Genomic DNA, 24046 nt, shown 5'->3' with positions numbered 1-24046 from the left:
AGGACCGGCATATTCATAAAATTATTTGGAGGACATGTGGTCAATTATAATGCCTTAATTTTAAGATGCCTGATTTTTAAACAAAGGATGGGGCTGTTAATTTATTTTACAGGTCCACGGAACAGCCGGGGTTGGGACGACCTGAAGCGAGCTGGCCTATGTAACTAAACTAACTTAACACAAAACAATGGTACAAAGACACACTTTATTCCCAAACATTCACTGACAGACACCCTACTGAGGAGATACATGACGTGTTCTTCATGAGTAAGATACTGGCGGTTTCCACAAAAGGCCCCGCTGGGATTCGAACCCAGGATCTCCTGTTTACTAGACAGGCGCTTTAACCATCTAAGCCACGGCGCCGTCGAGGACGTCAACGGAATTGGGTAATATGATTCTACGCATCAAAGTACAGGATTTATAAATAAGTAAAATACGGTTTAAAAGTAAATTTAATGCCACACACAATCACACAGGATTGATAAAGTAAAGTCCCGTTTAAAAAGTAAACCGTTTATTAAACCAATCAGTTGTATTTTTTGCAGAATTGCTTCATAAGGTTCGTTGGTTCGTCGAGCCGTGCGGATAAAGGGCTACGAACGAGAAGCTGAGGAGGACGATAGACTGAGGAAGGGAGTCTGAGGGCCGGAGGCTGAGGACGGTAGTCAGAGGGAGGGAGGCTGAGGACGGTATCTGCCGCCAGTCTTCATCCGGCAGAAGACACAGTTGGTCGGCAGTTGGTCCGAGGCCTCCGAGCGGGGCACACAGAAGGAACCGCCGCACTGCCCGCACTGAGGTAGAGAGAGACAACAGCACACGGTCACGACCAGCATGCAGCGCTTGCTTAAACCTGTAGGTACTGTAACCTCCATACAAACTTCATCCATTATGAATATATAGCTTCATAAAGCAACAGTAAACAGGTCCCAGGACAGTTGTAGGCCTTCCAGGGTAGAGGTTTCAAGATGATAATTTATTTATTTTTTAACTCAAAATAAACGGGTGCAAAAATGGAATTTAAAACTAGTTGAGTGTATTTTGATGATTGAGTTTTAAAAATGTTTGAAAAATGCTCATGATCATTTTCAAATCTGAAAGGGGGAATACTTCATAGATGAACATCCAACTTTCCTGTCATCAATTGTCATCACTTATTTTGACATTTGTGCGTGCATCGTGCGTGTGAAAGAAAGTATAGAGTGTGTAGAATACAGTGTTTGTGTGAAGGACCTTAAGCAGCTGATTTTCTGTTTTCCCCACCACCTCTGGGATCACATCACAGGCCTCCACAGACCACAGCCTGCACGTTCCGTCCTGGATGAGAGTGTGTGAGGGACATGCAATTTTTACAAGAAAGCGAGAGAGAGCGATTGAGAGAGAGGTCGATGTAATCGTAATAGCACATCAACTGAAATAAAAGAGACAGTTGGTACCCTGGAACAAGACGCCACCAATTTCTTGTCCATACTGATTGAAACGTCTGTCACCCAATCACTGTGGCCCTGGGGTTAACAAAAATATAAACAATAAAGACGTACATAAATTAATAATAAAGGAAGATCTTGGACCATAAACTATGACCCTTTTCCTCACCAACATACCCCCTAATCACTGAGCTACTCAGCCGCTGGACATGAGAAAAAAAAAAGCCACACTTTAATTCCATATTTCTAGTCTACTTTGCTCTTCTTAATATTTAATTTCTACCCCTTAATGTTGCTCTACCTTTAGGCTGAGTGTGTGGCACTGAGAGGCCATATCCCAGAGTGCAACGGTCCTGTCGTAGGAGCCGGACACCAGGAGCTGAGCTGGGAGACAGGGAGGAACCAAGGGGGAGATGACACAGACACACTGGATGACGACAGGGGCTCAGTAACAGCAGGCCGACGGGGAAAGTCATCATACTGATGAAGACAGCAGAGGGGGCAGCGAGGATCTTTAACATTTACCTTCTGGGTATTTAGTAGATGCTTTTATCCAATGCGACTTACAATACGTATTTTTTGTCTCTCCTGTCCTCAGTACCATTGAGAGACGCGTTATCATGGAGTCTTTAAGCAGAAATCTAGCAGACGTTTAGCAGACTCATATTTCTAGTGACAGTGCTGCACGACCTGGTAGCCTAAAGACAAGGCCACTTTTGTTTCGTTGTTTTAGGTTAAAAGAAGTGCGTTCAAGCTGTAGCACACTTCCTTCACAGCGCGGGGGGCCCCATTTCTCTCCATACCCAACGGGTTCAAAAGGAGGGGAACGTCACACAGTGGTAAAGTGCGAGTGCCTTGCTCCAGGCGGGCTCACCGTCGGCAGAGAAGACACAAGAGCTGACGGAGCCCACGTGCACCCCCTCCAGCCTCAGGCCCCCCCGGGAGCGGAAGGTCCCGGTCTCCAGGTCCCACAGCTGGAGGCTGCGGTCCCACGACGCTGTGCACAAGAAGCGGCCGCTGTCGGTGAAGCAGCAACTGGAGACGGTGTTGCTATGGTTACTGCGGGTTGGGGAACACAGGAGAGACTAAAAAGCCAGTCATGTTTCACTTCAAATCCTATACGGTGAGTCGCTCTCAAATGTTGACATTTTATTTTAGCGTTTCCCATTTCTACCACTCATCTTGTGCATTGAACGGAGGCCTTTTTTCTCTACATTTGGACCTCATCTAACGAATACATGATACTGCTATACATTAATGAAGTACTGCTCCTCAAGGCCTGCAGGTGTGCGTCTCGTCCCGAGCCCACCTGTTGATGGACATGGTGGTGCGCTGGGCCAGCAGGTCCCACAGCTTGATGGTGCGGTCCACAGACACCGTGGCCACGTGCTGCCCCTGTGGATCGAACCTGCAGCGCGTCATGGTGGAACTGTGGTGCTCTGGGTGGGGGGACCAAGTGCTCCTTAACACATGCCGAGTTTCATATTAAGCTGGCGACAGAGCAGCCGATAAGACACGAGTATGCGAGTTGTATTGTACATATTGTAAACTTTTTCACATTTAACCGCTTTGGTAATCTAAGCCAATGCTCAGTGTTTTTCCATGCAATTTAAACTCTGATAGAGAACTACCTTTAACCTTGTGCAGACACTCGCCGTTGGTTGCCAGGGAGATGTCCACCTCGTTGTCCATGTCCGAGACGCACACGATGAGCTTCCCGTCAGAGGACACGCTACAGGAGGTCAACAAGCCAGCATGCCTCGATGTCCACTGTTACAAACAAGCAATGAGCCATAGACAGAGATGGACTGAGAAAAATAAAAAGGGTGAACTATCGGTGTACCAGAGTCTTCGCCGTTTCCAGGTCCCAGCAGACCATCGTCTGATCCCAGGAAACCGTCACCATGCTGGCGAGAAGGAGTAGTTCAGCCTCAGTTTTAAGTCTTGGTCGTCCCTTTAATATTGTATAGTCAAGGCCATTTGGGGTCCGGTGTTTGTACATTGTTGACGGTCAAGTCCTAGTCAAAAATGTAGATGACCCATCTAGTCACCTTTAGGTCAGTACATCTGAATATTTGAGGAATAAAAGCAAACTGACAAATTTAGTTCCAATTGTCTTTAGTCCAACTGAAGCCAGCCCAGGGAGGTTCAACTTCCAGGCAATAAACCATGTTGTGCTCAAGGGTGATGAGGTCAAAGGGTGGTGCACATTGGTGTGTGGGTGACAAACAGTAAAACCCACAAGACAAATCAAAGTTGTATTTTTTTTATTGAACAACCGTTTCCACCCGTCCCTCCAGAAAGACTGCATCCCAGGAGAAACACGCTAATGATTAGGCATCCCTTTCCCCATGCCGTGCCAAGCGTCACTGGGGTAAGGCTGCATTGGGTGCTCCTTACCGGGGCCGTCGGGATACTCGTATCGGACGTAATGGTTTTCAATGAACTCATCACCGCCTTTCTCAAAACTACTACTGGCTTGAGCATAGGTTCCGGGAGGGTACTGGCCGGTGACAAACATGAAGTCGTAAGGATAGTAGTAGCCATAAGGGCTGCTGGGCATAGAGGCTTCTTGTGCAGGTGGGCTGTTGAAGACCTCAGTGTTTCCAGCAAACCATTGTGGAGGAGGAGGAGGAGGGTTGCCCCGTTCCTGGGTCTCAGAAATGACGCGTCCAGTGTCCATTGTGCTCTCGAGTTGGAACAGCTCTCCTGGGACGAACTGCGGACCAGGCATGGCGTGGCTGGGGGCAGACCCTGATGCAGCCCCACCCTGACCCGATTTTGAGTGCCCAGAGTAGACGCTAGGAGGGATAACCCAAGCGATAGCTGAAAGCAAACAAAGTAACATTTCTGTACCATTGGAACACCCTATACACTGACGGAATAAAGATGTTTTGGTGCCAATGAATACAAATAAAAATAACTCGCAATAATGGACGAGGATCCAACAAGTTACCTTGAGCCGAGTCGGTTAAGGAGGGATGGCTGTTGCTTTTTCCAGAGGGAAGAGCAGCAGCAGAGCTAGTGCCGTAGTCTCCAGGGGCTTCCGGCTCTTCATGTTGGTAGAAGGCTGGATCTGGTGAATAAGAACCACCTCCCGTGGATCCACCTTTAACCATGAAGGCCGGACCTTGAGAAGAACGACCTGCCGTGTATCCAGCATTATTCATGAAGTATGGACCTTAAAAATCAAATTTAAAACAAGTAAGAATTTAAACCATGACTCAATTTAATCAAAGCCTCCATTTCAGAATACACACCCATCTTAACAGGCCTACAGTGGACATCCAAAAGCAAAACTGCTTGGAGGAAGACCCTAATACAGGAAAGAAGTTACAAACAAGAACTGCATTAAAAATCTGGTTCAATCACAACAATCAAATAACTCAAAAGAAAACTTAAATAATCATAAAATGCATCACTTACCACGTAAAGAGGGATACTGCTGCCATTCTTTCAAATAGACACTACCACATGAAGACAAATCGTTTGGGATTTTAAATGCTGCCCGACACCAGCTGACCAATCAGAACGTAATGAGTTGATGATTCCCACCTGAGATTGGGGCGCAAGCCATGACACAAAGGAAACATAACAAGTAGAAACACCTTGTAGGTCTGTACGTCCTGGCAATTAATTATACACACTTTTTGTATGTTGTACGTCCTGGCACTTAATGTACGCACTTATTGTATGTCGTACGTCCTGGCACTTAATGTACGCAATAATTGTATGTTTTACGTCCTGGCAGTACATAAAAATAAATAAGTACTTAGTTGTGTAGCATCTTAACCTAGCTATCTTTGTTGAATACCTTAAATTGTTTAAGCCAACGATTGTTAGTCAAGTTTAGTCAACTTGGTATGTTTTGTAAGGTTTGGTTATTCTTGGTAGGTTAGGTTAGGATTGTTAATTATGTATTGTTAGTTTATCGTGAATATTATATATAAAGTGATATATTAACCAAACCATTTTGGTGATCATAAGTGACCAGAACCCCCATCCAACGCATTTTTTATTTTGATCACCTTGAAGTATGGGGTTTGAGTCTGGTTACATATTGTATAGTCAAGGCCATTTGGGGTCCGTTGCATTTACAGCGTGGTCGGTCAAGTCCTAGTCACTAATGTAGATGACCCATCTAGTCACCTTTAGGTCAGTACATCTGAATATTTGAGGAATTAAAATATAAAAAACAAATTAAGTTCCAATCGTCTTTAGTCCAACTGAAGCCAGCCCAGGGAGGTTCAACTTCCAGGCAATAAACCATGTTGTGCTCAAGGATGATCCAGGTTAAAGGGTGGTGCACATTGGTGTGTGGGTGACAAACAGTAAAACCCACAAGACAAATCAAAGTTGTATTTTTTTTATTGAACAACCGTTTCCACCCGTCCCTCCAGAAAGACTGCATCCCAGGAGAAACACGCTAATGATTAGGCATCCCTTTCCCCATGCCGTGCCAAGCGTCACCGGGGTAAGGCTGCATTGGGTGCTCCTTACCGGGGCCGTCGGGATACTCGTATCGGACGTAATGGTTTTCAATGAACTCATCACCGCCTTTCTCAAAACTACTACTGGCTTGAGCATAGGTTCCGGGAGGGTACTGGCCGGTGACAAACATGAAGTCGTAAGGATAGTAGTAGCCATAAGGGCTGCTGGGCATAGAGGCTTCTTGTGCAGGTGGGCTGTTGAAGACCTCAGTGTTTCCAGCAAACCATGGTGGAGGAGGAGGAGGAGGGTTGCCCCGTTCCTGGGTCTCAGAAATGACGCGTCCAGTGTCCATTGTGCTCTCGAGTTGGAACAGCTCTCCTGGGACGAACTGCGGACCAGGCATGGCGTGGCTGGGGGCAGACCCTGATGCAGCCCCACCCTGACCCGATTTTGAGTGCCCAGAGTAGACGCTAGGAGGGATAACCCAAGCGATAGCTGAAAGCAAACAAAGTAACATTTCTGTACCATTGGAACACCCTATACACTGACGGAATAAAGATGTTTTGGTGCCAATGAATACAAATAACTCGCAATAATGGACGAGGATCCAACAAGTTACCTTGAGCCGAGTCGGTTAAGGAGGGATGGCTGTTGCTTTTTCCAGAGGGAAGAGCAGCAGCGGAGCTAGTGCCGTAGTCTCCAGGGGCTTCCGGCTCTTCATGTTGGTAGAAGGCTGGATCTGGTGAATAAGAACCACCTCCCGTGGATCCACCTTTAACCATGAAGGCCGGACCTTGAGAAGAACGACCTGCCGTGTATCCAGCATTATTCATGAAGTATGGACCTTAAAAATCAAATTTAAAACAAGTAAGAATTTAAACCATGACTCAATTTAATCAAAGCCTCCATTTCAGAATACACACCCATCTTAACAGGCCTACAGTGGACATCCAAAAGCAAAACTGCTTGGAGGAAGACCCTAATACAGGAAAGAAGTTACAAACAAGAACTGCATTAAAAATCTGGTTCAATCACAACAATCAAATAACTCAAAAGAAAACTTAAATAATCATAAAATGCATCACTTACCACGTAAAGAGGGATACTGCTGCCATTCTTTCAAATAGACACTACCACATGAAGACAAATCGTTTGGGATTTTAAATGCTGCCCGACACCAGCTGACCAATCAGAACGTAATGAGTTGATGATTCCCACCTGAGATTGGGGCGCAAGCCATGACACAAAGGAAACATAACAAGTAGAAACACCTTGTAGGTCTGTACGTCCTGGCAATTAATTATACACACTTTTTATGTTGTACGTCCTGGCACTTCATGTACGCACTTATTGTATGTCGTACGTCCTGGCACTTAATGTACGCAATAATTGTATGTTTTACGTCCTGGCAGTACATAAAAATAAATAAGTACTTAGTTGTGTAGCATCTTAACCTAGCTATCTTTGTTGAATACCTTAAATTGTTTAAGCCAACGATTGTTAGTCAAGTTTAGTCAACTTGGTATGTTTTGTAAGGTTTGGTTATTCTTGGTAGGTTAGGATTGTTAATTATGTATTGTTAGTTTATCGTGAATATTATAAAGTGATATATTAACCAAACCATTTGTGATCATAAGTGACCAGAACCCCCATCCAACGCATTTTTTATTTTGATCACCTTGAAGTCTGGGGTTTGAGTCTGGTTACATATTGTATAGTCGAGGCCATTTGGGGTCCGTTGCATTTACAGCGTGGTCGGTCAAGTCCTAGTCACTAATGTAGATGACCCATCTAGTCACCTTTAGGTCAGTACATCTGAATATTTGAGGAATTAAAATATAAAAGCAAACAAATTAAGTTCCAATCGTCTTTAGTCCAACTGAAGCCAGCCCAGGGAGGTTCAACTTCCAGGCAATAAACCATGTTGTGCTCAAGGATGATCAGGTTAAAGGGTGGTGCACATTGGTGTGTGGGTGACAAACAGTAAAACCCACAAGACAAATCAAAGTTGTATTTTTTTTATTGAACAACCGTTTCCACCCGTCCCTCCAGAAAGACTGCATCCCAGGAGAAACACGCTAATGATTAGGCATCCCTTTCCCCATGCCGTGCCAAGCGTCACTGGGGTAAGGCTGCATTGGGTGCTCCTTACCGGGGCCGTCGGGATACTCGTATCGGACGTAATGGTTTTCAATGAACTCATCACCGCCTTTCTCAAAACTACTACTGGCTTGAGCATAGGTTCCGGGAGGGTACTGGCCGGTGACAAACATGAAGTCGTAAGGATAGTAGTAGCCATAAGGGCTGCTGCTGGGCATAGAGGCTTCTTGTGCAGGTGGGCTGTTGAAGACCTCAGTGTTTCCAGCAAACCATTGTGGAGGAGGAGGAGGAGGAGGAGGGTTGCCCCGTTCCTGGGTCTCAGAAATGACGCGTCCAGTGTCCATTGTGCTCTCGAGTTGGAACAGCTCTCCTGGGACGAACTGCGGACCAGGCATGGCGTGGCTGGGGGCAGACCCTGATGCAGCCCCACCCTGACCCGATTTTGAGTGCCCAGAGTAGACGCTAGGAGGGATAACCCAAGCGATAGCTGAAAGCAAACAAAGTAACATTTCTGTACCATTGGAACACCCTATACACTGACGGAATAAAGATGTTTTGGTGCCAATGAATACAAATAACTCGCAATAATGGACGAGGATCCAACAAGTTACCTTGAGCCGAGTCGGTTAAGGAGGGATGGCTGTTGCTTTTTCCAGAGGGAAGAGCAGCAGCGGAGCTAGTGCCGTAGTCTCCAGGGGCTTCCGGCTCTTCATGTTGGTAGAAGGCTGGATCTGGTGAATAAGAAACACCTCCCGTGGATCCACCTTTAACCATGAAGGCCGGACCTTGAGAAGAACGACCTGCCGTGTATCCAGCATTATTCATGAAGTATGGACCTTAAAAATCAAATTTAAAACAAGTAAGAATTTAAACCATGACTCAATTTAATCAAAGCCTCCATTTCAGAATACACACCCATCTTAACAGGCCTACAGTGGACATCCAAAAGCAAAACTGCTTGGAGGAAGACCCTAATACAGGAAAGAAGTTACAAACAAGAACTGCATTAAAAATCTGGTTCAATCACAACAATCAAATAACTCAAAAGAAAACTTAAATAATCATAAAATGCATCACTTACCACGTAAAGAGGGATACTGCTGCCATTCTTTCAAATAGACACTACCACATGAAGACAAATCGTTTGGGATTTTAAATGCTGCCCGACACCAGCTGACCAATCAGAACGTAATGAGTTGATGATTCCCACCTGAGATTGGGGCGCAAGCCATGACACAAAGGAAACATAACAAGTAGAAACACCTTGTAGGTCTGTCCTGGCAATTAATTATACACACTTTTTGTATGTTCTACGTCCTGGCACTTAATGTACGCACTAATTGTATGTTTTACGTCCTGGCAGTACATAAAAATAAATAAGTACTTAGTTGTGTAGCATCTTAACCTAGCTATCTTTGTTGAATACCTTAAATTGTTTAACGATTGTTATTGTTAGGATAGGTTTAGTCAAACTTGGTATGTTTTGTAAGGTTTGGTTATTCTTGGTAGGTTAGGTTAGGATTGTTAATTATGTATTGCTAGTTTATCGTGAATATTATATATAAAGTGATGGCTGATATTAACCAAACCATTTTGGTGATCATAAGTGACCAGAATATATAAAGTGATACATGATATTAAACAAACCATTTTGGTGATCATAAGTGACCAGAACCGCCCCATCCAACGCATTTTTTATTTTGACCACCTTGAAGTCTGGGGTTTGAGTCTGGTTACATTCTACCTGTTTCATTCTTCTCACTGGTCCATTGAGATTCTATGTGGTCAACTCTGGCCCTGTACAGTAAAGTGCTATGTGGCCTAGTCTGGTCTGGTCTGTTGTGGAACGGCTCACCGGTTGGTTCCTGGGACCAGGGCACATTCGCTGATGCCAGCAGAATGAGATCCTCCGTAGCACTGCAAGGCCACCAGCCGATCTGTGTCCTGAATAAAGTACTTGTACTCAAGCTTACTTGTCGATATGCTGACATTCTATGGGATTTCAATGCTATCATAATGGTTTCTACTTCAAACCCAGTCATCAGTAACTCATCCAGGTAATCGTTTGTTTTCATGGCATTGTTAGTCATACTGTTTCGTTGAATTAGGTTGACTCAAAGCTATTTAGAGAGATGCCATCTCTCTAAATAGCTCTGGGTTGACTAATAACTGCAGCTATTAGTGACATCACTTCCTGTTCACCCATATGATGGCTGTGTTGTCATGGGAGCTGGTCAGCAGACGGCTGTCGTCGAAGCACAGGTGACAGCTGGTCACAGCCTCGCCATGTCCACGCAGCACCTTAAAGGGAACCTAGAACCCAAACACACAGAACCTACACACCTTACAGGGAACCTAGAACCCAAACACACAGAACCTACACACCTTACAGGGAACCTAGAACCCAAACACACAGAACCTACACACCTTACAGGGAACATAGAACCCAAACACACAGAACCAACACACCTTACAGGGAACCTAGAACCCAAACATACAGAACCAACACCTAGAACCAAATCACGCAGAACCAACATAGCTTACGGGGGAATGTAGCAGCCAAACACACAGAACCAACACACCTTACAGGGAACCTAGAACCCAAACTCAGAACAAACACACCTAACAGGGAACCTAGAACCCAAACACACAGAGAAGCCACACACCAACCATATACAGGACCTTACAGGTAACATGTAGAACCCTAAACCTCAAGAACCTTATTTCCCAATCAACAGATGGATGACGGTGTGGGTTTGGGGGGGGGGCTTGGGAGTTTCGCAACTACAGAGTTCGGTTGCTAGGCGACGTGTAATGCAGTCGACGGCGGTGTTGACATCTGATACATTAACGTTTAATAATTTCACTATGATGGTTCCCGGTGCCACATAAAATACTCATAAAAAAAAAAATAAGATCATAAAGCACAAAAAACTGACTGACGTGACCAAACGTGTCTTGAACACACTGAAACCATCGATGTGCGATCTGCAGTTCGCGGTGTCAAACGGGAGTCCCCCTCTACCTTGGAGCTGGGCTGGCGGACCTCCGTCTCCTCCTCCCATCCCCCCGGGTGGTCCTGCCCGCCCCCTGCAGGCTCGTCCAGCGCTAGGGGGTCGCTGTCCCTTAGGGCCATGCTTATACGTATCGGTGACTTCAGCAGTCAAGTGCTGAACTTACTCTACATGTGTTTATGATGCCATTGAACTGCAGGCGGTTACCATAGCTACACTATACAAGCCTGTGTGCGTGTGTGTGGGTGTGAGTGAGAGGGTGTGTGTGTGTGTCTGTGCTTGTTGGTCTGTGTGTGTGTGTGTGCTTGTGCGTGATATTCAATCAAAGATCAATAGTAAGAAATAGTTTGGCTAAATGTGTTGTGTTAACAATATCTTGCATTGACTGTTTAATTTGAATACAGATTATTATGATGGTTGAATTTGAGTAGACTCAAAAAAAAAAAACACCTTTGGGTAACATTTTATTTTCAAAACATGATAGATTCACTAAAATAAGCAGACGTGGTTTTCTGTCCTCACAGAGGACATTATCCTTCACCACACTTCCTTGGAACGGATACTTTTCAACCTGAAAGAAAAAAAACATAACAGTTAATATTGTGTTTTCCATTTGTATTTTTGAGATTTGAAAAATATCTTCGATATATATTTTATAACAGCATAAAAACAGTCATTATTTTGTTTTTTCTATTTGTATTTATTGTAACTATTATATCAGGTTTTATTTTTTATTATTATTTTATACCCTACAAAATTTGAAGACAAAGTAGCAGGCTGTTCAAATACTACTTCCAGGTCGGACGACTATGAGCAGATACAACCGACGGTAAAGTAGGGCGGGGTGACCCTTGACCTCTGGAGCAGCTCCTCTGTGGACACCTGGCCAGGCTCGTCCTCCTCGCCCTCTGAACTGCTGTCGGACTTCCTGCTCTTCTTCTTCTTCTCCTTCTCCTTCCCTTTGTGTTTGTGCTTCTTCTGTTTCTTCTTCTGCACTCAAACGGGCATGAGGACGACAAGGGGTTAAAGGTCAGAGGAGAGAGGTTAATACAGGATTACCAGTAAATGAAATGCAAAGGACAAACAGAGAGGTTAGGGTATGGACGTGGACAGGTATTCATGACCTGGTCAATGAAATGTCAGAGGAGCAAAGTCAGAGGGGTTGAAGTTCAGAAGGTTGTAGGGCGGGTTGACTGGTCACCGGAAGGTTGCTAGTTTCGATTCCCGGCTCCTCCTAGCTGAGTGTCGAGGTGTCCCAGAGCGAGACACCTCGTCCTGACTGCTCTCGACAAGCTGGCTGTCGCTTTGCATGTGTGAATGTGAATATGAATGGGTGAACGTGAGGCAACATTGTAAAGCGCTAGGAACGGTCACTGGTTAGAAATGCGCTTTATAAGTCAATTGAACTACTACCGTTACCAGAAGAGCAAGGAAGGCGCATGGATACATTAAAAAAGGTCTCGTCAAGGTTAAAATCTCAGAGGTATGGCGTCAATCTGCTGGTGTGCTAGGTTATCATATCATAAATACATGACCCAGTTCTGATTATATGTCACATGTCCGTCTCTTTTCCTCACCACACTTCCGTGTCTCTCTTTATTCTTCTGGCCAAAAAGCACAAAGCCCGTATAAATACACACAGAGTGTAAAAGAATAAAGGCCTAGAGGGAGAGTTTAAAGGTCAGGGCTGAGGTTAGGTTGGAGTTGAACGTGGAGACTTGAGAGGACTCAGCTCTCTACCTTCTTGTCCTTCTTGTGCTTGTGTTGTTTCTTGGCCTTGTGTTTCTCCTTGCTCCTGGTCGGCTTCTCCTGCTTAGGAGGGAGGCACCGCGACGACTCTCCCGCTGCTGCTGCAGCTATAAACACCAGAACCAGACACATCTCAGCACGACAGAACCAGACACATCTCATCACAACAGAACCATCTCGTTACAACAGAACCAGAAACATCTCACCAGGACCATCTCTTCGCACTAAAACCAAACACATCTCACCAGAACCATCTCTCCGCACTAAAACCAAACATATCTCACCAGAACCAGACACATCCGGGACAATCTTGCAACACTGGAAACTGACATATTTCACCAGAACCATCTCATTACACTAGAACCAGATGAACCTGAAAACACCGTTGTCATGGCGACCAAGCAGCTCGTCATCATTCTACTCACATAGTGCAGCCGAAGGGGGCGGGAGCTTGGGTCCAAACTCCTCCTCTTCCTGCGGAGGGGGCGGAGCTGCATCCGGGTCAGGCTTCACCGTAACCGCCAACGCTTCAGAAACAATACTTAATGTCAGTAAGTGATCAGGTTTATTAAGGAAGGGTCTATAATAACGTCTTCAAAAATAGGGTCAAAACATTAAAAAAAACAGACATGGAACGTCAGACACAAAAACGATGATCTTACCAAGAAGTAAACACATCCCTACTCAACAGTTCCTCACCACCAGCGAGGTCTTCATGACCCCACACTGGTCACTGGTGGTTCTGCTAGAACAGCACTCTATCACATCTCCGAGAACAAGAAGGATCAGAATCCTTTCCCTTAGACAGTGAGTCATTACCAGGTGGCACCGCGGCCGTCGAGGAGGGCGTCGTACTCTTCACGCTCGGCATGATGTTGAACAGACTGCCGGCGCCGGCCAGATGCTCCCCTTCATCCTTATCCTCCTCATCCTCTTCCTCAGAGGAGGAGGAGGAGGATGACTTCTCGTCGGAAGAGCTGGCGAAGACGGCTTTGAAGAGGTCCATGGAGGGCCTCTCCTCGTCCTCCTCCTCTTCGTCAGAGCCGGGGGCGTCCTTGGTCTGCAGGACACAGAGGGATGTGCATGAACACCCAGTGTAACCATGCCAACACAGGGCTGGACCACGACATCCCACCTCAACAGGTAGAGAACGATTAGCTGGGAGAGCAACAACCTGACCAATAGACTGACCGCAATATTGACCTCTCTAAACGTACCTCTCTAGACTAACCGCAAGACTAACCTCACTAGACTAACCTCTCTAGACTAACCTCTCTAGACTGCCTGCAAGACTAACCTCTCTACACCAACCTCTCTAGACTAACCTGTCTAGACTAACCTCTCTACAGCAACCTCTCTAGACTAACCTGTCTAGACTAACCTCTCTACAGCAACCTCTCTAGACTAACAGCAAGACTAACCTCTCCCGACTAACCTGTCTAGACTAACCTCTCTAGACTACCTGCAAGACTAACCTCTCTAGACTAGCCTGTCTAGAATAACCTCTCTAGACTAACCTGTCTAGACTAACCTCTCTAGACTAACAGCAAGACTAACCACTCACGACTAACCTCTCTAGACTAACCTGTCTAGACTGAACTCTCGAGACTAACCTCTCTAGACTAACCTGTCTAGACTTACCTCTCAGTACTACCTGCAAGACTAACCTCTCTAAACCAACCTCTCTAAACTAACCTGTCTAGACTAACCTCTCTAGACTAACCTCTCTAGACTAACCTCTCTAGACCAACCTCTATTTCCTCTATTGACCTCTATGGACTAGTTGGGGCTACCCCTCGGTGCTGGGATGGAACAACACACGCCTGGCTGTTGGCGTTCCTCACACACCTTTGTGTCCGGTTCTGCCGGGGGATCCGGGGCAGGAGCAGGGTCCATGCCGGACGGCTCTGTGCTGGACGGGCCCCCCTGGGCGGCCGAGGCCTGGCTCCGAGCCGTGGAAAGGAAGTCGCCCAGGGGGTCCTCCTCTGTCTTCTCCTTCTTATTGGTGGAGTCCCACCTGGATCTCTTGGTGGGCTCCGGGAGAGCTGAGGAGAGGGGGGGGGGGGGGAGAGGAGGACAGAGGAAGGGAGAGGTAGGGGTGGTGAGGGTGGGGGCAGGCCCCCCATCGTATAACGTTGTTTGGTACAGAGCAGTGTGTCTGATGCAGCATTGGTTTATAGGGCACGGTGTATTGGTCGATATGATGCTCCCTAGCCTGGCCTCTCACTCTCATAGATTATTATCTGAGGTCCGGTCCGTCTCCCCCCACAAGCTCTGCTGTAACCCAGGCACAATCCCATTTCTACCCCTTACCCCTTCCCCTTACCCCTCCCCCTTGTTTTGAAGGGGGAAGGGGGAAGGGGAAGGGGTAAGGGGGAAGGGGAAGGGGAAGGGGAAGGGGGAAGGGGTAGAAATAGGATTGGGCCTTAGGCCCAATCCTATTTCTACCCCTTACCCCTTCCCCTTCCCCCTTCAAAACAAGGGGAAGGGGGAAGGGGTAAGGGGCAGAAATGGGATTGGGCCCCAGTAGGACTGCTGTTCTAGACCCCCCCCCCCCTCCTGACTCTTACTGTGTAGGGGAGGACGCGTGTTACCTGGCGTAGCGGGCGCGGCCGCCGTGGGCTCCGCTACGGTGAGGAAGTTGAAGACGGAGAAGCGGTCCCTCTTCACCGTCGGTAGACCCACGATCCCTGAACTGGACACGCAGAGACAGACAGACAAGACAGAAAACACAGACAGACAAGGCAGACAGACTGTTTTTGGATGAGGCAAACAACACAACAGGAACTAGCATGTATTGAAAACAATAGTTGGAAAAAGAGAGACGGAAAAGAGTGTTTGTGTGTCTCTACCAGGGTGGGGGTCAGGGTGTGTTTGCACATGCGTGCGTGTGTGTGTGTGTGTGTTGGTCTTACCCAGGGTGGGGGTCAGGGTGTGTGTTGGTCTCACCCAGGGTGGGGGTGGGGGTCAGGGTGTGTGTGTGTGTGTGCGTGCGTGTTGGTCTCTTACCCAGGGTGGGGGTCAGGGTGTGTGTTGGTCTCACCCAGGGTGGGGGTCAGGGTGTGTGTTGGTCTCACCCAGGGTGGGGGTCAGGGTGCGTGTTGGTCTTACCCAGGGTGGGGGTCAGGGTGTGTGTTGGTCTCACCCAGGGTGGGGGTCAGGGTGTGTGTTGGTCTCACCCAGGGTGGGGGTCAGGGTGTGTGTTGGTCTCACCCAGGGTGGGGGTGGGGGTCAGGGTGTGTGTGTGTGTGTGTGTGTTGGTCTCACCCAGGGTGGGGGTCAGGGTGTGTGTTGGTCTTACCCAGGGTGGGGGTCAGGGTGTGTGTTGGTCTTACCCAGGGTGGGGGTCAGGGTGTGTGTTGGTCTTACCCAGGGTGGGGGTCAGGGTGTGTGTTGGTCTTACCCAGGGTAGGGGTCAGGGAGGTTGAACCTCTTACAGAGCAGTGGGTCAGGATGCCACTCCAGGGAGTCTCTGGTCAGCTTCCCAAACATCTTCATCTTCACGGCGGCCTGCTTATCATCTTCGTCACCCTGGGGATGGTATAGTGTGGTTCGTTATAACATGGTATAGTGTGGTTCGTTATAACATGGTATAGTGTGCTTCGTTATGGTAACATGGTATAGTGTGGTTCGTTATGGTAACATGGTATAGTGTGCTTCGTTATGGTAACATGGTATAGTGTGCTTCGTTATGATAACATGGTATAGTGTGCTTCGTTATGGTAACATGGTATAGTGTGGTTTGCTATGGCATGATAACATCATGGTGTGGTGTATAAGGTTTTCTATGATAACATGGTATAGTGTGGTCTGTCATGGTATGTCATATAATGTTCTTTAGTACAGTAGGGTACAGTACAGTTTGACATGATACATGATAGTTTTGCCTTCATGTATATACATGACTGTATTCATATACATGACACAGGTTTGCTCTGGTAAAGAGTTGTTTGATATAATATGCACAGGGTTCGATGCTACGGTACAGCGTGTTGCCATGGTTGCTACGGTAACGTAGGCGGGGCGTGGGGGGGGGGGTTCTGACCTCCTGGTCGCGGGGCACCTCCACGCTGTCCAGGTCGTCGGCGTGCTTGGCGCTGGTGAAGCGGGAGGACAGGAAGGAGCCGCTGGGACGGTAGAGCAGGGCCGAGCGGGAGAACTCCTCCCGCTCCCTGCTCCTCTCCCACTCCGTCATGCTGCCGTCAATGCTGTCGTCCAGGGCCCCTGGAGGGAGGGAGGGAGGGAGGGAGGGAGGGAGGGAGAGACAGACAGACAGACAGACAGACAGACAGACAGACAGACAGAAAGAGACAGGCAGACAGAAAGAGACAGACAGACAGACAGACAGATACAAAGACCGACAGACAGACAGACAGACAGACAGACAGACAGACAGACAGACAGACAGACAGACAGACAGACAGACAGAGAAACAGACAGAGAGACAGACAGAGAGACAGACAGACAGAGAGACAGACACAGGCATACAGACAGACAGACAGACAGACAGACAGACAGACAGACAGACAGACAGACAGACAGACAGACAGACAGACAGACAGACGGACAGGCAGACAGACAGACGTTAAGTTAGACAGACGTTAAGTTACGGTTCTTCAGTTTTCAGTGTTATTATGGTATGGTGGGGTAGAATCACTGCTTGTGTTACTGACTAAAACTAGCACTTGCACTTAAAAAAAGTGCTTGCATTGTGTATCATTTTATCCTAGCTATCTAGCGATTGTTAGCGCTTGGCAAGTTGACCCTAATTTCTATGAACAGCCGTACTGTACCGACAGCAATATATAGACGTTTCTCTTGCTTCCGACAAATGTAAGTCTCTTTGGACTAAGGATCTGCTAAACGTAAAATGTAAGGGTACCACCACCACCACCACCACCACCACCACCACCACCACCACCACCACCACCGCCACCACCACTACTCCCCGCAGTAAAGGCCTGTAGAGAGCGAGCCAGCGGGTCCTCCTACCTCGGTCCCCCTGCCTCATCCTGCTGACGTACAGCTCGTAGCGGGCCTGCTTGCTGGGGTTCTTCTCAAACGGCTTGAAGCTCCCAGGGCCACAAGGCGAGGGCCCCAGGGCAGCGGGCGAGGGGCCCAGACCCCCAGGGGAGGGCCCCGGCTGGAACCTGGAGGCCAGGGCCTGCTGAGCCAGCGCCCGGGCGGCGGCGCCCCCGGCAGACACCATGCTACCGTGGGGGTCCTTGGTGGGGGCGGGGCCAGGGGCCGGCTGGGAGGAGCTCCGCAGCTGGGCCAGCCTCTCCCGGTCTTCTGGACGGAGCATGTCCAGCACTGAGGTGGGTCCTAGGGGGCAGTGATACACACGTTCATTTCTGTACCACTGAAAAAAGGGTTACAAAATTTGACATTGTAAAATGTTTTTTCCCGTTTTGACAGGATGCCTTCAGATGCTAGTAACACTCAACAGTCACCACATCGGGCCTATGTTCTTTGATTCCCGGTTAGACTAGGAACATGTCCGTTAGGTCCCGCCACAACATCAAAAGGCAGAGTTAGCCGAGGAAAAGAAGGAGGAGGAAGTGACATCACGTCCTGCCCAGCAGGCTCAGCCTCACCTTGCAGGGCCTCTTCTCCCAGCAGCGCCGCCCTCTGGCCAGAGTCCATGTTGTGTCTCCCGCTGGGCCCCGCCTGCTCCGGGACCATCTGGCCCCGGGACGCCTGCAGGGCCGCGGCCACGATGGGGCTGACCTTGGTGAGGTCCACCACCGGGCGGAAGTGGTGCACGGGCCGGTAGTCCCGGGGCAGGCTGGGCGGGGTGAAGACCTGAGACAGCAGTGGGGGGTAAGCATGGTGGTAGGGTTGGGCGGTTCATTGAACTTTGATCGCGATTTCGATTTTCAGCGTCAAACGATCACAAAACTAACTTTTTTTTTATTAAATGTTTTATGGAAAGTGCAGATCAACTGGATACATATCTGTACATTAATTTAGATTTTGAACATTTATTTTTGACCATTTTGTGTATTTTTTTAAGGCGAAGTTTCAAAGTTTTTGGGGGGGGCATGCTGAATAAATACATCATGTTTTCAAACTCAAAAACAATCGTTTGAATAATCGTGATTTCAATATTGACCAAAATAAACGTGATTATGATTTTTTCCATAATCGAGCAGCTCCTACATGGAGGTGTGTCAAAGTGAACCATATAGTCAGACAATGTCGTTGTGGACGGACGTGATGGGAACCACAGGTCCAAGTCAAAATACGTTGTTGGTTACTGGTAAATTACTTTGGGACATCTGAAGACAAGTGTAACAGTTGCTGAGTTCTCCATCAGGTCACAATATATTAGAGAGATGCTAAAAACATTTAGGCACAAATATATAAGAAGGATGTGACTAAATGGCCTCTAAACATTCTGACACGGAGAGAGACCTGCAGACAGGTAAACTTACGGTTTTCACTTCAACAGTTTTTGAGGCCAGAGTGAATCCTTCCAGAATCTTCCCCAGGTATGAGACATCGCTATTCTTCTCTGAAGTGGAAAGAGGAAAATAGAGAAATGCAAAAGGTTTATACAACAATGTTTTTAACATGTTGCTATAAGTACAATAAAGAGAGGAGGACCACAGGAAGTGGACCACATGTAAACAGGAAGTGCACCACATGGAAACAGGAAGTACCTTTCTTCTTCTTGTACTGCTGGGGGGCGGTCCACCCATACAGCCCGTCCCCAGGCTCCTCCCCTCCCAGGACCATGTCATAGTTAGACATGGCGTCTCTGTGGTACACCTCTTCATCTTCGTCCTCGAGAGCCCCCACACCGAATGCCTGGCCCCCCACGGTCATAAAAAACAGAGAGTCAGTCGTTTCCCTTGACGGAATAGACATGCTGCCGTGTGGTCGATCACAAACCTTCATGCACACGCAATATTGGAAACAGTTCTGTTCTGTTGAATAAAACTATTTGAAACATAACAAGTAATAACACCTAGTAGTTAAACAATGAAGGCAGCTCTAACTCTGGCCATTATCATTAATTGGTCACACCTTTGCTGACTGACACACACACACACACACACACACACACACACACACACACACACACACACACACACACACACACACACACACACACACACACACACACACACACACACACACACACACACACACACACACACACACACACACACACACACACACACACCTGTCCAGCGACTCCTCCTCTATGTTTCTGGTGCGGCTTCTTTCCTCCAATCAGGCTGCTGGCTCTGTCAGAGTCCATGCTGAACAGGTTGATGTGCCCGGCTGCAGCTCCGCCCCTCATGGCGCGGCCTGGGTCCAGCCCGTGGTACCCCAGGCCGTGCACGCCCACCTTGGGGTTGAAGTCGATAGGGCTGACGTCTTTGGGGGCAAAGGTCACGTTCTGCGGAGCAAACTCATCCTCGTCCTCGTCCTGGAGACCCAGCGGTGGTCACGGACACGGAGAGTTAGGGTTAGTCTACCGTGCTGTATGATCTGTACGCTTTGTACCGGATTAACCCCCCTCTTCTTTACAGCTTTACTACAGTTTTACTGTGGACCTTATACGGCAGTTCACCTGTAGTTACTGTAGCATACTGTACTACTCTAAATGCTACATCATACTATTCATCTTTACTCTAGTTACTGTATTGTACAGTACCATCTTTACTGTAGCCTACTGTACCACTCTAAATACTGTATCATACTGGTCCATCTTTACTGTAGTAACTGTAACATACAGTTCTATCTTTACTGTAGCCTACTGTACCACTCTAAATACTGTATCATACTGTTCCCTTTTCAATGTAGTTACTGTATCATAATGTACCATCTTTACTCTAGTTACTGTATTGTACTGTACCATCATTACTCTTGGAACAATACCGTCTATTTCTTACTTTACACTTTATCCTACCAGAAAGATGACCATTAACCAGGAGACGTTACCAGAAAGATAACCATTAACCAGGCGAGTTACCAGAAAAATAAACCTTCACCACCTAAACCGTGAGTTCCGTCTCCTACCTCAGATTCCTCGGAGCCGGCCCGGGGAGCCGCACAGCCGTACACTTTAACCGCCGAGTCTGGGAGAAACAAGGACAGAGTCCTTTAGTCCTCATCCTGATTGAGACCAACCCGCCTACTGCTTTTTGATTGGATGACGCTACGGCTTGAAACATCCAGCAACTATTTCCAATCCATCTTAAATCGGAAGAATGCCATTACATCTAAACTGTTAAAAAAAAAAAGTTCAAGGCAGATGTTAGAAATGTTAGGCTTGTGGACAGGAAGATAGATAGTTCTGAGTCTGAGCGTCGTTATTTGATTTAAAAGAAAAAAAACACCACTCGGGGGGAAGTGGCTTTCAGAGCATCGCTAGGTTTCCAGGGTCACCCACCTTTTTTGGTTTTCTGCCTGCTGGCCTTCCTCTTCACGCGAGGCCCCACTCCCTGGCCTTCCTTCCAGCCCATCTTCTTCAGTAGCTCCACCCCTATGGACAGCCTGACAACCAATCACAGGCTTAGTAGAGCACATACTTATGTTCTGTTGTACTACGGTCTCTGTTTGTGTCGGCGAGTACTGTGGTACCATGTCAGTACTGTAGCAATATATTAGTACTGTGCTACCTTGCTAGTACTGTTGTACTACGGTAGTACTGTGGTACTAAATGAGTACTGTGGCACTTAGTGAGTAACATAGTGAGTTAGTATGTGAATACTGTAATATTATTGTGGTACTATGCAAGTACTGTAGTTCTGTTCTAGTACTGTGGTATTGTGCAAGTACGTTTGAACTGTGTTAGAACTGTGGGACTATGCGAGTACTGTGGTACTTTGCTAGTACTTTGGGTCTATGCGTACTGTGATGCAATGTCCATTTTCTAGAGGTACTGTTATCTTTGCATTCTGTGTGTCAGTAGTATCACATGTGTCTGTAGTATGTGTGTTGGTAGGTACTATATGTGTCAGTAGCAGTAGGTTTGGATCCAGTGTGTCTCACCTAGCGGGTGCTATGAGTTCCTCCAGCAGGGTGTCCCCGGGGATAGGGGCGGAGAGAGCATGGATGGTCTTGGCCTTGTCCTGGATCTTGTCTCTCCGGCTGGACTGATACTCAGCGCTGGTGCTGATCTCAGTGGGGGCCATGCCGTGCTCCCCAAAGTCCTACAAAACCAAAGACGGAGAGGAGGTACCGTCAGCTGGAAAGTAATCAGTGTATTGTTCCAGGTGACAGACGCTGCATGGAGACCCCAGTTGTCCCTCCTATCCTCAGACCAATTCACGCATGCGTATGGGTCTGGAACCTCTCAGTTTTCCAAGGGGCGATTTCATCCAACCGCAGATAAAAGTTCCTACAACCAACAGCAATTGTGTGTCTCAGCAGCGGGAGCCATCTTGGTTGTTTATAAAAATGCCTTCAAGGAACTCCCATAGGCCGCTCCCACAGAGCGCTCCCATAGGGCGCTCTTCTGTACGGTCATTGTATTAAACCCGCCTTTTATTAGATGAACGGTTGTGATTGGCCAGACCCGGGCCAGGTCTGCCAGAAATCTGTCTGAACAGGATGGGGTCCAGACGCATATACCACAGCAAATAAAACGTGCAGCTTCTTCTGTTTCCCCGGCTAAGTGAGAGTACTACAAGCGGGTGTTGTGTCCTATCTGATCCTCTCAAGCAGGTTTTACGGTTTGTGTTTGTGTGAGTACAGAGACACGCAAACCTCTTGGTCCATGAAGTCCTCCGGCCTGGCCTGCTGCTGCCCGGCCTTCTGCTGCCTGGACGACACGAAGGTGGAGGGCGTCCATCCTGCAACCACAACCACAGGGTCAACTCAACGCCTGCTCAGAGCAACCGTCGGCCAACCGAGCGCTCGGCTCACTGAAGGCGACGTGACAGAAGGTCCAGACGAGGGGCACCCACCTTCCTTGGAGCCCACGGTGTTGAAGTAGCCGGCGGAGAAGCCCCCGGTGAAGGCTCCGTGGAACCTCTGGAAGCGGCCCTTCTCATCCTTCACCGTCTGCTCGTGCAGCGGCACCGGCCTCCTCAGCGGCTCGTCTGGAAGAGACACACGTCGCGACCGGTCATGTGTCACGTTACCTTTCAGGTCTTGCGTGACAACTATTGAGGACTGTCGTGTTTTCCTAGTGTGAGTTACGGAGACTTGTTATACTAGTGTCCCTGCAGGGAAGTAATCCAAGTCACTACGAAACCTAATTAAATATTCATCCATGTATCTACAGTAAGATATAAATCATATCATATTTTATAGTATTGGATCAAAACAACCCAGGTTGGTTCTGAATGGGTCCAACCCCGACTATTCTGTGGAGATCTATTCTGCATAAGCCAGGGACATTATATTAAGTGTTGATTGTAGTATTGACTTGTAATTAGCTTTATCAGAATAGTTTACACATGTATGGCTGTGATGCTGGATGAACTCCTCCACATTAGCGAGTTAGCACCGGTCTTGCAGGTGGATCTTTAACAGGCGGGAGATCACATATTATCGAGCAATGAAGTGGCAAGCGTCAACATTTTTGCAAGATTGATTGTTAAACACACTACCTTCTTCTAGAGGCTCCAACGGAGTCCCGTAATTCACAAAGTCCTCGTCGTTGTCGCCGTCGGACGCCATGTTTACTACAACAACGGAGCCCGCAGAGGGACAAACCTTACTACGAAAATAGGACAGTGCGACCTCTTGTGGGCATCGTAGGAAAATATCTTTGGTAACGTCCCACCGGTCTTGCAGGTGGGTTAACGCACACTCTATTTCCCTCGGCCACAAAGATAACACACAATATATTTCCCTCGGCCACTGTTGTTAATGTTCATGGGAGGAAGAGTCAACTGGTCAGAAACTGGAGATCAAACGCAATATCTTCGTTGTATCTTTATTTTATCTCAAGAGCTTTTAATAGGAGACAAGCAAAATGTGCTGTTTAGTTAATCGAATTTGTTCAAATGGAATTATGGATATGCTAAGCATCAGACTATCCAGCCACAGTAGAAAATGTGTGTACTATTGCCACTGCTCACCATATACAGCTAGACTAAACAATGCAATTATTAGCATATTTCAGAAATGTCCAATGTTTCAGTGCGTTGTCCATAATTAGACAAGTGGGCTGAAACAGCTATGGGCCCTTACGTCTAAACACAGATGTGTCGGTATCGCACACATTTCGCAATAACAAAGAACCACAAAGCAGGCGAGGGTGAGTGTCAGCATATAAAACAACCGCCCTAATTGACACTACAGTTTATTGCTAGTGATTAATCATTTGATTTAACAATTAATTGGTTCACTGATTCA

The 24046-nt window shown here is 47.4% G+C and overlaps 4 protein-coding genes and 1 non-coding gene across 8 annotated transcripts; all 5 read right to left on the bottom strand.

Moving 5' to 3' along the window:
• Positions 1–181: 181 nt before the first annotated feature.
• LOC132472563 (WD repeat-containing protein 88-like) lies at positions 182–11295 on the bottom strand. Of its 3 annotated transcripts, none has more exons than XM_060072246.1 (11): positions 10984–11295; positions 10161–10271; positions 9814–9902; positions 3271–3334; positions 3059–3197; positions 2737–2866; positions 2302–2486; positions 1729–1811; positions 1437–1505; positions 1234–1317; positions 182–794 (listed from the first exon to the last, which is right to left on the bottom strand). In XM_060072246.1, exons 1-11 carry the CDS (start codon positions 11092–11094, stop codon positions 669–671), a joined length of 1191 nt encoding a protein of 396 aa, XP_059928229.1. In that variant the 5' UTR covers positions 11095–11295; the 3' UTR covers positions 182–668. The 3 variants fall into 3 exon arrangements, with proteins under 3 accessions (XP_059928229.1, XP_059928231.1, XP_059928230.1); XM_060072248.1 differs by lacking the exons at positions 9814–9902; positions 10161–10271; positions 10984–11295 and adding exons at positions 4384–4608; positions 4688–4743; positions 4854–4997 and having other exon boundaries at positions 3271–4253; XM_060072247.1 differs by lacking the exon at positions 1437–1505.
• trnat-agu (transfer RNA threonine (anticodon AGU)) lies at positions 293–366 on the bottom strand. The gene has a single exon. It is a non-coding gene; the product is annotated as a tRNA-Thr (tRNA).
• Positions 5778–7084, bottom strand: LOC132472565 (uncharacterized). The gene is made up of 4 exons (XM_060072250.1): positions 6948–7084; positions 6782–6837; positions 6478–6702; positions 5778–6353 (listed from the first exon to the last, which is right to left on the bottom strand). Exons 1-4 carry the CDS (start codon positions 6971–6973, stop codon positions 5854–5856), a joined length of 807 nt encoding a protein of 268 aa, XP_059928233.1. The 5' UTR covers positions 6974–7084; the 3' UTR covers positions 5778–5853.
• Positions 7861–9149, bottom strand: LOC132472564 (uncharacterized). Its single transcript, XM_060072249.1, has 4 exons — positions 9040–9149; positions 8874–8929; positions 8570–8794; positions 7861–8445 (listed from the first exon to the last, which is right to left on the bottom strand). Exons 1-4 carry the CDS (start codon positions 9063–9065, stop codon positions 7937–7939), a joined length of 816 nt encoding a protein of 271 aa, XP_059928232.1. The 5' UTR covers positions 9066–9149; the 3' UTR covers positions 7861–7936.
• A 124-nt stretch (positions 11296–11419) lies between the features above and the next one.
• Positions 11420–23411, bottom strand: gpatch1 (G patch domain containing 1). 2 transcript variants are annotated; one of them, XM_060072242.1, is made up of 20 exons: positions 23296–23411; positions 22648–22782; positions 22448–22533; positions 21731–21891; positions 21129–21232; positions 20756–20814; positions 19914–20162; positions 19387–19534; positions 19159–19238; positions 18319–18526; positions 17714–18046; positions 16767–16945; positions 16125–16252; positions 15316–15416; positions 14570–14766; positions 13541–13781; positions 13147–13248; positions 12713–12828; positions 11829–11962; positions 11420–11543 (listed from the first exon to the last, which is right to left on the bottom strand). In XM_060072242.1, exons 1-20 carry the CDS (start codon positions 23363–23365, stop codon positions 11510–11512), a joined length of 2865 nt encoding a protein of 954 aa, XP_059928225.1. In that variant the 5' UTR covers positions 23366–23411; the 3' UTR covers positions 11420–11509. The 2 variants fall into 2 exon arrangements, with proteins under 2 accessions (XP_059928225.1, XP_059928226.1); XM_060072243.1 differs by having other exon boundaries at positions 13147–13268; positions 13564–13781.
• Positions 23412–24046: the final 635 nt, after the last annotated feature.

This window comes from Gadus macrocephalus, chromosome 14, assembly GCF_031168955.1.
Source record: "Gadus macrocephalus chromosome 14, ASM3116895v1".
NCBI classification, from domain to species: domain Eukaryota; kingdom Metazoa; phylum Chordata; class Actinopteri; order Gadiformes; family Gadidae; genus Gadus; species Gadus macrocephalus.
This window is presented reverse-complemented; position numbering and strand designations above follow the sequence as displayed.